General features: G+C 50.9%; 1 protein-coding gene across 1 annotated transcript; it reads left to right on the forward strand.

Moving 5' to 3' along the window:
• The first annotated feature begins 384 nt into the window (after positions 1-384).
• On the forward strand, positions 385-5,532 carry FOXJ1 (forkhead box J1). The gene is made up of 2 exons (XM_044672194.1): positions 385-1,390; positions 3,711-5,532. Exons 1-2 carry the CDS (start codon positions 905-907, stop codon positions 4,479-4,481), a joined length of 1,257 nt encoding a protein of 418 aa, XP_044528129.1. The 5' UTR covers positions 385-904; the 3' UTR covers positions 4,482-5,532.
• The last annotated feature ends 9,851 nt before the right edge of the window (positions 5,533-15,383 follow it).

A 15,383-nucleotide genomic window follows, 5' to 3' on the forward strand; every position in this document is an offset into this window, starting at 1 on the left:
GGGGGTTCCCTTTCCTTCCAGAACCTTCCTCGGGCTGGGGCCGCGCTCTGAGCCAGGTAAGGGGCGGGAGCGGGGAGGGAAAAATAAAAAGGGAAGAAGGCGGGAGGGAGGACGGGAGCAGGGACCGGAGGAGGCAGCCGGTCCCGAGCGGACTTCCTCGTCCCAGGGGCCAACGCCCCCACAGGTTTGGGGGGCCAAGTCCTCCCGCCTGCCTCTGCTTCAGTCCCCAGCTGTCCCTGTAGCTTCTCCCGTCTTGACTTCTCATTTTCCACCCTCCCTCCCTGTCGAGCTGGTTTCTGCGCCCTTCTCCACCATTTCTGCTGGGGTTTGGGGGCAAACCCACTGGATGCCTCTTTCTTTTAAGAAAGCGGGAAAGCTCGGGAAGTCCGGACCTCCTGCCCCCGAAATCTTTGGGCTAGGAGTCCACTCTGGCACGTTTCTAGTCCGTAGTCTGGGTAGGAAAGAGAAAGCGAGAAAAATGGGGTGGGCTTTCTGAAATTGGGGACGGACTCATCCTAGACCTGACGTGTCTCGCCTTCTCTGTCCCAGCTCGAGACACAGGGGGAACCCTCCTCTCCCTCCCTGCTCCTCACCTCCCGCCCCCCGTCCCACCCTGGCAGGGCGATTTAGCAAAACCCCACGCCTCCCGCGGCTTGGTTCCTGCCTCCGCTGGGGTGAGGGGCGCGTTCGGCCTTAGCTCTGTCCCCTCCACCCACCCGCTCCCCAGGCTTGATTGGCCCGACGTGTTTCCTGGAGGCAGCCTCGGAATGGAGCTAGGCACCGCCACCGCCATCCGGGAAAGCCTGTAAGAGGAGCCGCGGTCACTGGACCAGAGAACGCCGCAGGACCGTCCCCGCGCTCGGCACTTGGATGTTGAGCCCACCCGCGGGGAGGCCCCGCAGACATGGCAGAGAATTGGCTGCGTCTCTCCGGAACCGGGGCGATGGAGGAGGGCGGTCTGGAGGAACCCAGTGGCCTGGATGATAGCCTGACTAGCCTGCAATGGCTGCAGGAATTCTCCATCCTCAACGCCAAGGCCCCCTCCCTACCCCCTGGGGGGACTGACCCCCATGGCTACCACCAGGTGCCAGGGTCAGTAGCCCCCGGCTCACCCCTGGCTGCAGATCCTGCCTGCCTGGGACAGCCACACACCCCAGGCAAGCCCACCTCCTCCTGCACTTCTCGAAGTGCTCCTAATGGGCTGCAGGCCCCACCCCCCGACGACGTGGACTATGCCACCAACCCCCACGTGAAGCCACCCTACTCTTACGCCACACTCATTTGCATGGCCATGCAGGCCAGCAAGGCAACCAAGATCACCCTTTCGGCTATCTACAAGTGGATCACTGATAACTTCTGCTACTTCCGCCATGCTGACCCCACATGGCAGGTAGGGGAGGACACATAGGCAGAGACCATCCCCATCCCCTCCCCCCCCAAGCACCAGAAGTTATCCCAGCCCATTCGTGGTACCAGCTTAACATCCACCCTTCATCCTATTCTGCTCTCCTCTCTCCTCTTCCCCAAATCGAGAGTGGGCAGAAGAGCTGCCACCAGGCACTTTTCTTCCTCCTAGTTAGGACACCAGGAAGTGTGTGGTCTTTTTAACAACAGATTTGAGTTGGGTTTGGACCTTTGTTCCAAGTGTTTGGAAGAGTGGGTTGTCCAGATTTCTGATGTGGAAATTGGATCAGAAATGGGACAGTATGGTTTCTTGCAAATGATCTTAGTGGTAGGGAAATTGGACCAGAAGAAACTTACTCCAAAACAGTGTCTTTTTAGAGAATATGGAAGCGTGAACTTTGCCATAGTTTATCTTCTCCAAGTCACTTGGTGTGTTTAGTTGGGCAAGCCTGGGGAGTGGAGGTGGGGGGGTAGAATTATTTTCAAAGGATGGGCAGAAGTTTTGTCCAAGACCCTAGAATCTTGCTTCAAGGTCACATGGGTTACTGAGGGTTCCAAGAACTTAAACTCTGAGGCTTAAGAATCCCCAGGCCTAACCAACACTTTTTTTTTTTTTTAACCCCAGCTTTCCTCAAGGTCCACTTCAAAATTGACTAGCTGAAATTTGGGGGTGTTTGTTCTGGGGAGGGAGGAAACAGTGGGATGTGACAAGCCACTTTGACACCCTTCTGGGATGTGTGTGTGTATGCACCCTTCCTGGCTGTGTGAATGTGTGCCTTTCCTGTAGCTTGTGGACCCCCCTGGAGGCCTCTCCCCAGTTTCCTGACTTAACTCCTCCCCTTTCTCTCTTCCTACTCTCCCTGGGGGGGCAATTACCTGGGCCAGGTGCTCCCCACAGGGGATCTGCCTATGCCTCTTATTAACTGTTCCAAGGCTCTGGAACTTGACATAGCACAGCCAAGGGGCCAAGGCCACCATGTAAACAGCCTTGCCAGGGCAGCACTGCTCACCCACTGCTGGAAAATGCAATGGACTGCCTGAAAGAGTAGTGAGTTCCCTGTCAGTGGAGGTGTTCACGTGTAAACTAGAAGACTTCCACTATTTTTCTAGGATGATATAGAGGAGATTCGTGTCTCATGTTGAAATAGATGACTTCTGATTTCCCTGACACCTCTGAGGTTCTCTTTTCCACCTCCAACCGAGGCAGGCACGGGGTTTAGCTTCCCTAGGTACCACAACATGGTTTGGGTCTGTACCTGAGCTCTCTAGGGAGGGGGATCCAATGGAAAGATGATAGAGCAGGGACCATGTCAGACTCTGAGCTGAAGGCTTCCCTATTCCCCACTTATGCTGCTCCCCTCTGCAAAGGTTAGACGGGGTCTCTTCCCAGCAGTCTCCATTAGGGCTTCTGAATCTCCTTTCCCAAAAGCCATGTTCACACTCCTTCCTGTACCTGGGGGAGTGAGTGGATGGTAGAGGTAAGGAGAGAAGGGGTGGGAAAAAAGGAGTACATGGGGTGGGTGGGGGCGGGGGGAGGCAGAGTCAGGCCATTCACACTTGGCTAAAGTTTGAACCCTGACTTCCAGGCAATTGCTATCTAAAGAACCGAAGCTTTGGCAAAGTGGAGGAGGTGGCAGGGAGTGTGTGAGACAGAGCCCCCACACCCTATTGCACGGAGAGGCCCAGGCACCAGGAATGAGAGCTATGTTTCTAGCTGGATAATGATCAACTGGTGGGGTGGGAGGAAGGTGGCTCTGGAGGCTAAAGACCAGCCTCAGGCTTAGCAAATAGTGAAAGCTCCTGGGTCCCCTGGCCTGCTCCCCCTCCCCACGCATAGTCACACGTGCGCACACACACACTGTAGGGCGGCTATGTCCTCATTCTCCCAGCCTCCAAGCCATTCGGAGGCAGAGGGTGACAGCAGGTCCAGGCCCTGGGGGAGCTGAGGGTTTTTTGGCCAAGGGCCGGAGCGGCAGGAGAAGGGAGGGAGTGGGATTGGAGGCGGGTGGCACTCAGAGCCACCCTGTGGCTCGGAGCTCAGATGGCTGAGCAGGCAGATATCCCAGCAACAGGAAACAAAAGCCCCCAACAATGTCCCAGCTCCCAGTTGTCCCACAGCTGGGGTCTGGGATCGGGGAGCCAGTGAGTCAGGCCAGAGGGTTCCCGGCTGTCCTCCCGGGAGCTTAAGGAGGAAGGGGCTTGTTACTCCCTCCTCTGTCTCTGCTTTCTTTTCCTGTGCCCAAACTGGTCTGGCTCCTTTCGCCACCCCCCCCCCACTGACCCTTGACCCTTCTCTCTCTGCCCAGAATTCGATCCGCCACAACCTGTCCCTGAACAAGTGCTTCATCAAAGTGCCTCGGGAGAAGGACGAGCCGGGCAAGGGTGGCTTCTGGCGCATCGACCCCCAGTATGCAGAGCGGCTGCTGAGCGGCGCCTTCAAGAAACGGCGGCTGCCCCCCGTCCACATCCACCCGGCCTTTGCCCGCCAAACCCCGCAAGAGCCCGAGACGGGCACCTGGGCCGCACCCCTGGCTGTGAACCCCGAGGCCCAACAGCTGTTGAGAGAATTTGAGGAGGCCACAGGTGGTGAGACGGGCTGGGGAGCGGGTGAGGTACGGCCCGGGCACAAGCGCAAGCAGCCCCTGCCCAAGCGAGTAGCCAAGGCGCCGAGGCCCACCAGCACCACTCTGCTGAGCCAGGAGGAGCAGGGGGAGCTGGAGCCTCTCAAGGGAGACTTCGACTGGGAGGCCATTTTTGATGCAGGCACGCTGGGGGGGGAGCTGGGCGCCCTGGAGGCCTTGGATCTGAGCCCACCCCTGAGCCCAGCCACCCGCAGCAACGTCGACCTGACGGTACATGGTCATCACATCGACTGCCCTGCCACCTGGGGCCCCTCGACTGAGCCAGCCACGGACGGACTGGACTTTGATGAGACCTTCTTGGCCACGTCCTTCCTGCAACATCCCTGGGATGAGAGCCACGGGAGCTGCCTGCCCCCAGAGCCCCTCTTTGAGGCTGGCGATGCCACCCTGGCTGTCGACCTAAACGACTGGGCCAGTGTGGGTGCCTTCTTGTAAAAAGGCTGGGACCCCCCCTCCCCACACCTCTGGACATAAGCCTCAGAATCAGGGCCCAGAACTCCCCCAAGACAGGAGCCTCGAGGACGTGCCTGCTCCCAGGCAGGGGCTAAGACAGGTCTTCTGAGGACGGGACACCTTTCAGGCTCACGCTGCCCCTAGGCGAGGTTGCCCCTGGGACCCCGGCCCCCCTGAGAACCCACAGGAACCAGGAACCCCCTTCCACACAGTGTTGCAGTCCCCAGGGTCCTCCCTCCCCCACTACCTCCAGCAAGCAGGCCCTGAGGTCTGCAAGGACCCAGTTCTGTCTCCTCTCTTTCTCAGTGTGCATCTCTGTCTCTGTCTCTTTCTCTCTTCCCCAGGTCTCTATCCAGGGAAAGTTCCCAGGTACAGCAGATGCTAATTAGGTGAAAGCAAATTAAATCCCCGGAGGCTTGGCCCAGCAAGGCCTCCCTGGGGGATGGGGACCTGGCCAAGGACCCGGGAGGAGCAGGAGGAAGGCTAGTATGCAAGGAGGGGGTGGGAAACTCAAGCCAGAAGGAAGGGAAAAGGGGTTCTGGGGCCGAGGGGGGCAGGAGATCTCCTCTCCAGAAGCGGCCTCCTTTTGGTTGGGGCCCCGAACCCTTGAGGGCAGGACCGAGGGTGCAGATTGTCGACTTTCTGAATCCGAGGCTCGAGCCTAGGTCCAGGAGGCATTGTGGGATTCCCAGGCAGGTCCCCCTTCCTGGGGGGTGGGGGCGGCTGAGCTGTAGGGCTGGGGAACAGACTAATGTAGTGAGTGTAGCTGTAGCTAAGAGAGAGTAGGTTGATTTAACTGGGGATGGGACCCCCTGACTCAAGGGAGTCGCTGGAACTGGAGCTCAGAGGGCTGGGGGATAGGAATTGGGTGTGGGGGGAGGGTTGGGGTCCCTGCAGCTCCCCAAAGATGGGGCTGTTGCAGGGGCCCTGTCCCAGCCTGGGGTCCCAGTGGACTGCAGCCCCACACCCACCCATGGGGACAATTTAACCTTTTTCATGGAAAGTTATTTACAATAAAAGAACTGAAAACGCATATTGCCCTCTCCTTTCTTTAGGGGTAGTAAAGGTGGGGAGGGGGCCTGGGTTTGGCTGGAGAAGTGGTTCCCCACATCTTGTTCCTGCCGACCATCCTGCAGAAGGGGCTGAGGGCCTTTTCTAGGGCCTTGGGGAGCAGGGGATCTCCTCCACACAGGCATACAGAGATTCGCCGTTTCGGAGGGCAGCTAGGTGGTACCAAGGCTCATCGTCTTCCTGGGTTCAAATGTGGCCTCGGACCCTTCCTAGCTGTGTAAGCCTGGGCAAATCACCAAACACCAATTACCTAGCCCTTCTCTTCTGCCTTAGAATCAAAACTTAGTATCTTTTCTAAGACAGAAGGCAAAGGGTAAAAAAAGACCTGAGTTCAAATCCTGCTTCAGACACGTCCTAGCTGGATGACCCTGGCCAAGGCACTGAAGGCCCTGAACCTTTTATCTGCCCCTTCTCTTCTGCCTTAGAACCAATACTTAGTATTATTTCTAAGACAGAAGGTAAAGGGTAAAAAAAGAAGACCTGAATTCAAATCCTGCTTCAGATACTTCCTAGCTGGGTGACCCTGTTTGCCTCAGTTTTCCCATCTGTAAAATGATCTGGAGAAGGAAATGGCAAAACACTCCAGGATCTCTGCCAAGAAAACCCCAAATGGGATCCCGAAGGGTCAGACATGACTGAAAACTGAACAACACCTCTTTTCCTATGGGGGAAAGGCCGAGTTTGAAGGATGGGGGGCTTCCCCTCCTCCACCTCCTAAGCCTCTTTGCAGGACCTGAGCCCTGGGATTTATTCAGAATTGCTGCAAGGCCAAGTGAACCCGTGAACTCAGCTCCAGGAAATAAAGGGAGCCCAAAGTCCCTTCCCTGGAGCCTGGGGCGACATGGCCCCTCAGTCAGCGCATAGGGAGCAGCCCATAGAGAAGGCAGCCCAGAAAGGGCCCTCGGGAAAGAGGAGGGGACAGGAGCTCCCCTGCCTCGCCTCCCCTCCCCTCCCACTGGTGTACAAAGGCTCCGTGTGTGCCCAGAACCCCCACTCCCCTGCTGAGCCGGCCTGCCTGGGCTTGCCCAGCGGAGTCAGTCAGGCCCTGGGCTTGGTCCTTCAGGGCTAGGCCTGCCTCTCATCCCCCTCCTCCAGCCTGTGGAGAGAAGAGGCTCAGGACTCTGGGCCCTCACCCCCCATCCCCTCCATGCCTCAGGGCATCCCTCCCAGTTTGAAATAGTAGAGAACTCCAGCAGTTGCTAGAGGAGACCCCTTCTCAAGAGTCATTGCCAGGGAGCAGCTGGGTGACCCAGTGGGTAAAGAGCCAAGCCTTAGAGGTTCAAATGTGGCCTCAGACACTTCCTAGCTGGGTGACCCTGGGCAAGTCACTTAACCCCCATGGTCTAGCCCTTACCCCTCTTCTGCCTTGGAACCAATATTTAGTATCCATTCTAAGACAGAAAATAAGGGTTAGGGGGCAGCTGGGTGGCTCAATGGATGGAAAGCCAGGCCTAGAAAAGGGAGGTCCTAAGTTCAAATCTGACCTCAGACACTTCCTAGCTGTGTGACCCTGGGCAAGTCACTTAATTCCTAGCCCTTACTGTCTTCTGCCTTGGAACCAATACACAGTATTGATTCTCTCTTTTTTTTTCTTCTCTATTTTATCTTTATTTTATTCCAATTACAATTTTACACATAGGTTTTCCAGAGTTACATGATTCGTGTTGTCTTTCTTCCCCTTCCCGGAGGTGACAAGCCATTGCAGACAGAATTGATTCTAAGGTAAGGGTTTAAAAAAAAAAGTCATTGCTTGCTTTGCCCCCACCCCGCCACCTGCCTCCGTCAGTATCCTTCCATGGAAACTGAGGCACAAGAAGAGAGCCCCATCAGCCCTTCCAATCCATTCATTCCCTTTCTCACTGATGCATGCCCCGCAGCAGGTCTTCTCCAACCCCTGGCCCCCTAAGCAGAGGCAGAGGAAGGAGGCCGAGGCCCTGACACTGATACCCTGGGCATCCTGATGCCAGGTACACAGTGATCCTCGTGCACATCCCCCCACCACCCCCATGCCCACAAACAGATCTTTCTCTGCATTCCACTTTGGCAGGAGACCAGCTTGGCAAGCTACCACACTCCCTTGCTGCAGCTCACTGGCTAATCATTCCAAACCAGCATGGAGGGGTGCTCTCACAGGGGTCAGGCCTCGTCATCCCAGAAGCCGGCCCCTGTCCTCATCCACCCTGTCCTCTCAGGGAATAAGCCGAGGGACATAACGGACCCCTTCCACAGTCTGAGGGCACAGCCAGATGGCACCTGGATTCAGGAAGAGCCGAGTTCAAATCCAGCTGCAGAGGCTCTGTGTCACCCTGGACGAGTCCCTTAACTTCTGTTTGCCTGCTTCCTCCTCTATAAAATGGGGATAATATCTCCTGGGATTGTCAGAAGAATCAAAAAGAAATAATAATTGTAAAGTGCTTAGCGCAGCAGCTGGCGCATTGTAAGCACTAGATACATGTTAATGCTTCCTATCTCCGGAAGAACTCCTCGTGGAACTGCCAAGTTGGGGGCCATTTAGGTACATAAATCGGCTCCAGCTCATATTCTTTCTGGGTCGTACTGGACCCCCACACTAAGACAAAAGGTCAGGATTTTTTTAAAGCCCCCAATTCCCTGGACCAGGCTCCCTGAATACTCACTGCCTCCCCTCCACTTGCCTTTCTCCTGTATTTTGCTTAAGGCTAAAGGGCCAAATCCCTCGCATGCCCCTGTGGGTACCCTCCAGACCCAACTCAGAATTAAGAGAAATTAGGAGGAAGAAGTTACTGGTCCCCAACTCCAAAGCTTACAACATAGCTTCCCATTCAGGAAATAATAATATAATATAATAATAAATATAATACTATAATATACTATGCCATAATATAATATAGCATCATACAATATAACATCATATGATAAAATATAACACAATACAATATATAATGATATAACATCATATATCATATCATATAACATCACATAATAATATAATATAACAACATAACAATGTAATTAAAACAATATGATATAATTAATATAATAATATGTAACCTAATCAACAAACATTTAATAAAAACTTACTTTATGCTGGGCACTGTACTAAGCCGTGGGGCTACAAAAAGAAAAGCAAAAATAGTCTTGCCCTGAAAGAAGCTTCAGTTTTAATGGGGAAAAAAATGTGCCTATGCAAATATAATATCCATTATATTATATAAGAGGCATAAAAATTAAAAGGTGATCCTAGGGACAGCTAGATTGCACAGGCCTGGAGTAGGGAGGGTCTGGGTTCAAATGTGGCCTCAGATACTTTCTAGCTGTATGACCCTGGGCAAGTCACTTAACCCTGTTGGCCTCAGTTTCCATATCTGGAAAATGAGCTGGAGAAGGAAAATGGCAAAGCACTCCAGTATCTTTGCCAAGAAAACTCCAAATGGGATCAGTAGGAATCTGAATGAAGGGAATAGGAAGCCACTGGAGTTTATTGGGGTGAGGTGAGGGGGGATGGGAGGGATATTGAAGACTGCAATTCAGGGACTGGATAGAGGATGGGTTGGAATTGGGAGAGATCTGAGTGAGGGAGATGGGTTAGAAAGGGATGCCATTGTCCAGGGGAGAGAAGATAAGGGTTCGAACTAGAGGGAATGTCTGTGAAAGGGTAGAGAAGTGGATGGCTGTAGGAGATTTGGAGATGGAAATCAGATTTCCCAAGTAGTTTTTATATGTAGGGGGAATGAGAGTAAAGAGAAAAAGATGATGGGAGTTGTAAATCAGGACAAAGGGGAGGCCTGTGCAGCAATCGGGGAGGTCAGAAGAGGGGTGTGTTTGGGGAAAAAGACAACAAGTTCTATGTTGGATATATTAGTTAAGTTTGATAAGTGCCTAAAGGAGGTGCAGTGTCCAATAAATAATAAAATGTCCAATAAAGGGGAAGCTATTCAGTGGATGGAGAGCCAGGCTTAGAAATTGGAGGTCCTGGGTTTAAATGTGGCCTCAGACACTTCCTAGCTGGGTGACCCTGGGCAAGTCACTTAACCTCCATTTCCTAGCCCTTACTAGTCTTCTACCTTGGAACCAATATTTAGTATCCCTTCTAAGACAGAAAGTAAGGGTTTAGGAGGTGACTCAGTGGACTGAGAGCCAGGGGTAGAGGCGGGAGGTCCTGGGTTCAAATCTGGATTTAGACATTTCCTAGTCATGTGACCCTGGGCCAATCACTTAACCCCAATTGCCTAGCCTTCACCACCCTTTTGCCTTGGAACAGACACTCAATATCAATTCCAAGACAGAAACAGAGAGTTCTTTTTTTTCATGCCCAGTCAGCTGTTCATGGTGTCAGATTCTAGATCAGGAAAAAAGCTAGATCTGGCTTCATATATCTGGGGGGGGGGGTAGCAGCAAAGGGTTACTTAAACCCTTTGGAGCCCATGAGGTCACCAGGCTTTCAGCCCGAGGAGGCAAATGACCCAGAGGCAGGGGAGAAGATGGAAGGGGGCAGGGCCAGAGCCAAGCTGATCCTCTCCCATACTCATGCCCCAAGAGCACCTGTCCCTTCATTGAAAACAGCAAGGTAAACAGGTGTAGGTGGCCTCCATGGCAATGGGGGTGAGCCTGACCCCATGGGGCAAGCCTGGGCCTGACTGAGATTGTCAGGGGGAGGCAGGAAGGGGGGGGGATGAGCTGCCTAAGTCTTCATTAACAATGGGAGGAGGAGGCATTGATTGACGCATTGCACCATTCTTGCTGGAGGACCAGGAAGAATGAAGATGGCAGCAGGTTGGGGATGGGGATGGGGGATGGGGTGGGAGATGGACGGGCAGAAACTAAACTCTGTGGCAGTGGAGAGAGACAGGCAGGCTAATCCCCTTACCTGAAGCACTGGCCTCCTAGGTGCCCAGGCTTGAGTTCCCTAACATGGCCCTCTTGGAATTTTGCCTCTTCCCTTCCCCAGTTTCAGGACCCCCTGAGATGGGTGAGGTACCAGGAATGCTGGGACCTGAACTTTCCTTAGAGACGTGAATGTGTTATGGCTATGGCAGGGAGAGAGGACAGGTAGACAGATATGTTAAATAAATACACATTTTGCAAGGTAACTCAGCCAACACTGGGTAGAAGGGAACATCGAGGGTGGGAGAATGTGATAGACACATATTAACCCAGAAGAATGTGATTTAGTCTGAAGGTCATTTCTATGCAGGGCAGCAAACAGGGCCTCCCTTCCTGGCTTTGACCTAACTCCCCAGCCCCCTCAATACTCTCATACTGGGATAGAGGCAGGGGTTGGATGGGGCCCTGCTATCTATCTCCTGGTTCTCTCACATTAGTCTTTTTTTTTTTAAACTTTCCTTCTTACTATCAATTTTTGTTCTTTTTTTTTTTTTTCAGACCCTCACCATCTGTCTTAGTATCAATTCTAAGCAAAAGAATGGCATGAACTGGGCAATCAGGATTAAGTGACTTGTCCAGGTTCACACAGCTAGTAAGTGTCAGAGGCCGAATTTGAACCTAGGGCCTCCTAACCTGGTGCTGTAACCACTGTGCTACTTAGCTGTCCCCCACATTAATTCTGAAACTCCAAGGTAAAGAGAGGACAAGGCTGTTTCTCCCAAACAATCAGACGCATTTCAAGGAAGAGCCACAATTATATCCTCCAGGAAGACAAGAACTCAGTGGAGAAAGAATTGAAGGGGGAGTGTCGGGGGGAAGTCATATAATTCTCACTGACTTTACTTACCTCCACCCCAAACCCTCCAAATCTCAAGGCCCTTTGAAGCTACCTGAAACTTCCAGTATTGGGCTGGGCTAGGCAGACTTCCAGGGCTGCTGTTTGCCAAAGAATTATGTTGAAACTGAGAAAAAGACTCAACAATTTTCTTCCTGTATCCTACCTGCCTACCCAGTCCTCACTGCCCCCACCCATCTGCTGTAGGCGGAGGAGACCGAGACCCTCTCTCTCCTTTTTGCCTCATTCTTGGATCTTAGGAAATCAATTCTCCCTTTTCCCACTTGGAATTCTGTCTCTGCCCTTCCCCAATGTCAGGGGCCCAAGGAAAGTCAGATACCAGGAATGCTGAGACCTGAACTTTCCTTGAGTCAATGCCCAGACACAGGAACATCCTCATGAGTGCTCATAGCTCCCTGTTACACATACATAAAACTTTACAACCCTTAAAACCCTACATAAAGTTACTTATTATTTTTATATTCTTACCTTCCATCTTGAAATCAATACTATATATTGGTTCCAAGGCAGAAAGCAACCCCAAGGCAATGGAAATTAAGTGACTTGCCCAAGATCACACAACTAGAAAGTATCTGAATCTAGATTTGAACCCAGGGCCTCCTGTTTCCAACCTGACTCTCAATCGACTTAGCCACCCAGCTACCCCCAAAGTTAATTATTATTATTACTATTTTTAAAACCCTTACCTTCCAACTTAGAATTAATACTTTATATTGGTTCAAAGGCAGAAGAGTGATAAGAACTATGCAATAGAGGTAAGTGACTTGCCCAGGGTCACACAGCTAGGAAATGTCTGAGGCCAGATTTGAACCCAGGAACTTCTGTTTATCCACTGTTTACCCACTAACTGCTCCTGTTAGTTATTATTTTTATATAACAAATAGTGGTGGTGTGTCTGGTCAATGAAAGCCTAGTTCTCAAGATGAGTTCTGCTTGCTGACTACCTACATGGAGCCTTTGGGGAATCTGCTTTGGGAAATCTGTGATGATGTATAATAGAAGGACTCTCTACTTTAGAGCAAATGAAGGTATTCTCTGGCCATTTCTTATTTGATTCTTTCTTTCTTTTCTTTTTTTTAAACCCTTACCTTCTGCCTTAGAATCAATACTAAGTATTGGTTCCAAGGCAAAAGATCAGTAAGGACTAGGCAATGGGGGGGGGGGGAGGGGAAGGGTGTGAAGTGACTTGCCAGGGTCACACATCTAGAAAGTATCTGAGACCAGTTTAGCACCCAGGACCTCCCATCTCTACCCATGGCTCTCAATACATTGAGCCACCCAGCTGCCTTCTCTGGTTTGATTCTTGTTGAATGTTTGCATGCTGTCTCCACCCATTAGACTATGGACGAGCTCCTTGATATCAAGGATTGTTGTTTGTTGTTTTTGGCCTTTTTCTATATTCTCAGTGCTTAGCATCCTTCCTGGTACATAGTAGATGCTAAGTAAATGTTCATTAATGGGTTGGCTGCTGAGCTACAACCAAGAATGAATTGAGAAAGCCCCAGTGGAAAATGGCAATAATTCAGATTAAACATAAATGTCTTGTGCATACATTTTCCCCAGTTATTAAAATGAACATACCCTGTAGTTTTCTTTTTTAAAAAAGGATAAAACAATAGGACAATGAATTTGACTTTAATTCCCAGGGAAATTCTGGAAAAGATCATTAAAAAGGTGTTCAAAGAATATCTAGGGGCACCTGGGTGACTGAGTGGATGGAGAACCAGACCTGGAGAAGAGAGGAACCAGTTTCAAATCTGACCTCAGATATTTTCCAGCTGCATGACCCTTGGCAAATAACTTAACCCCAACTGCCCAACCCAGTGATGGTGAACCTATGGCACAGGTGCCAAAGATGGCATATAGAGTGTTCTCTGTAGACTCAGAGTCCATTACCAGAAAGGCAGAGGGCCTGAAGCAGAGCTACCCACCCCTGGCTACCATGCCTGACAACATTTTTTCACATGACTCACCTCTCTGCTCAGGTGCCCAGTGGGAGCACATATTCCCCTCCCCCTCTTCACTTGGGCTGAGGATATTTCTCACATGACCCACTCTTCTATCCAACAGTCCAATGGGGATGCTTCCTCCCTCCCCTGTGTGGGTTAAGGGGGGGTGTGGCACACCTGGCACTTGGGGGCAGGGTTGGGGCATGGCATGTAGTCTCTAAAAGGTTTGCCATCACTGGCCCAGCATTTACTGCTCTTCAACCTTGGAACCAATACTTAGTATAGAAGCTAAGAAAGAAGATAAAGGAGTTTGGGACTTTTTTAAAGCCTCAATTAGCTCAGAGGACTAAAGTTTGGGACAGCTAGGAAATAAGATGGATAGAGCTCCAGACTCGAGAGTCAGGAAGAAATCTTCTTAATTAATTCAAATCTGGCCTCAGAAACTTCCTAGCTGGGTGACTCTGGGCAAGTCACTTAACCTCCACTGCCTAGTCCTTACCACTCTTCTGCCTTAGAACTGACACATAATATTAATTCTAAGTCAGAAGATAAGTGTCTGAGGTCCAATTTGAACCCAGGACCTCCCATCTCTAGACCCGGCTCTCAATTCACTGAGCCACCTCACTGCCTCCAATTCTAGATGATTTTGAAGATCTCTTCTGACCCTAAAACTCTCAGATCATAATCAGCTAAGGCAGGTCTGGAGGAAGAATCCAAGCTTTATGAAGGATCCCAAAGCAGCTAACAGTGTGCAAAAGCCGGCTGGTCTAGGAATACCAGACCAAGTTTGAAGGCACTTTAGGAAAAGGGATTTGTGAACAAGCTGCAAAATCTCAGCTCCTGATATTTGGCTAAAGATTAAACAGAGCCTGCAAGAAGGAGGGGGGATAAAGGACTGTCTGTGTCTCTGAGCCTGGTATGAGGGGGCTGGGGCCTGGGCACAGTTCCCACACAGTCTGGTATTGTCAGGACCCCCGAGGTCAAGTCTTCTGATGGAGGGAGGGGGTGACCCGGCACACTCACCAGGGATGCTCCTTGATGGAAGCTGTAAGGGTGGTTGGTGCTGGGAATCCTACACTAATCTAGCCCACTTCCCAAGTCCAACTGGCACTGACTCATAGATGCACAGATTGAGAGTTGAAAGGGAGGACATGAGAAGTCAACTTGTTCAACTCTCTCATTTTACAGATAGGGAAAAATGAGGTCTAGAGAGAGTGTTTAGGAAACTTGCCCAAGTCACAGCGGCAGAACTGGAATTGTAACCCAGGTCCTCTGACTTAAAGACAAGCAGAATATTTTCACATAGGAAGCTACCTCGGCCAGCGGTCAGCAGCCAGTTCTCAGCTCCTGTAGGGAATCTAGCAATCCTGCTGAGTGTTAGAAGAGCCACTGCTAGACCCACCTCCTGCAGAAAGTACCACTGAGCATCCTCCTCCCTCAGGGACATACTTTATTGGCCTCTCCCCATGAAACTTTTGTAAGAATAAATGGGTGGTGAGGGCAGCTAGGTGGCTCACTGCATTGAGAGCCAGCCTAGAGATGGGAGGTCCTAGTTCAAATCCAACCTCAGACACTTCTTAGCTAGGTGACCTTGGTCAAGTCATTGCCTAGCCCTTACCGCTCTTCTGCCTTATGATTGTTTCTAAAATAGATTTTTTTTTTCAAAAGAAAAAAAAAACAAAGAATAAATGGGTGAAGAAAGGGGGAGATGAGAGAAGGACAGGAGCATGTTAAAGAGATACTTTTGGTTTAACATCTAGTCCTTGAATTACAAAACTATAGAATGTTAATGTGTTTGTTTTTCTGTTAGTCAAGTTCCATTCAACTGGTGGCTGGGCACAGTCCTCACTAAGTGGGATCTTTAAGATCACTAGAACAATTTAGAAAATAATGATGATGAGGGGCAGCTAGGTAGCTCAGGGGATAGAGAGCCAGACCTGGAGACTGGAGGCCCTGGGTTCAAATTTGAACTCAGATATTTCCTAACTTTGTGATTCTGGCCAAGTTACTTAACTAACCCTTGATACTCTTCTCTCTTAGAATTAATGCTAAGACAGAAATTCTAAGGCACAGTAAAGGCTAGGCATACAGGGCTGAGTGACTTGCCCAGGGTCACATAGTTAAGAAGTATCTGAGGCCAGATTT

This window comes from Gracilinanus agilis, chromosome 4, assembly GCF_016433145.1.
Source record: "Gracilinanus agilis isolate LMUSP501 chromosome 4, AgileGrace, whole genome shotgun sequence".
NCBI lineage: Eukaryota > Metazoa > Chordata > Mammalia > Didelphimorphia > Didelphidae > Gracilinanus > Gracilinanus agilis.

Bases quoted from the DNA above. Each gene is read 5' to 3' on its own strand.
- FOXJ1 (XM_044672194.1), top strand. From the start codon at position 905: ATGGCAGAGAATTGGCTGCGTCTCTCCGGAACCGGGGCGATGGAGGAG. The intron at 1,391-3,710 runs GTAGGGGAGGAC...CTCTCTGCCCAG, and splicing joins ATGCTGACCCCACATGGCAG to AATTCGATCCGCCACAACCT.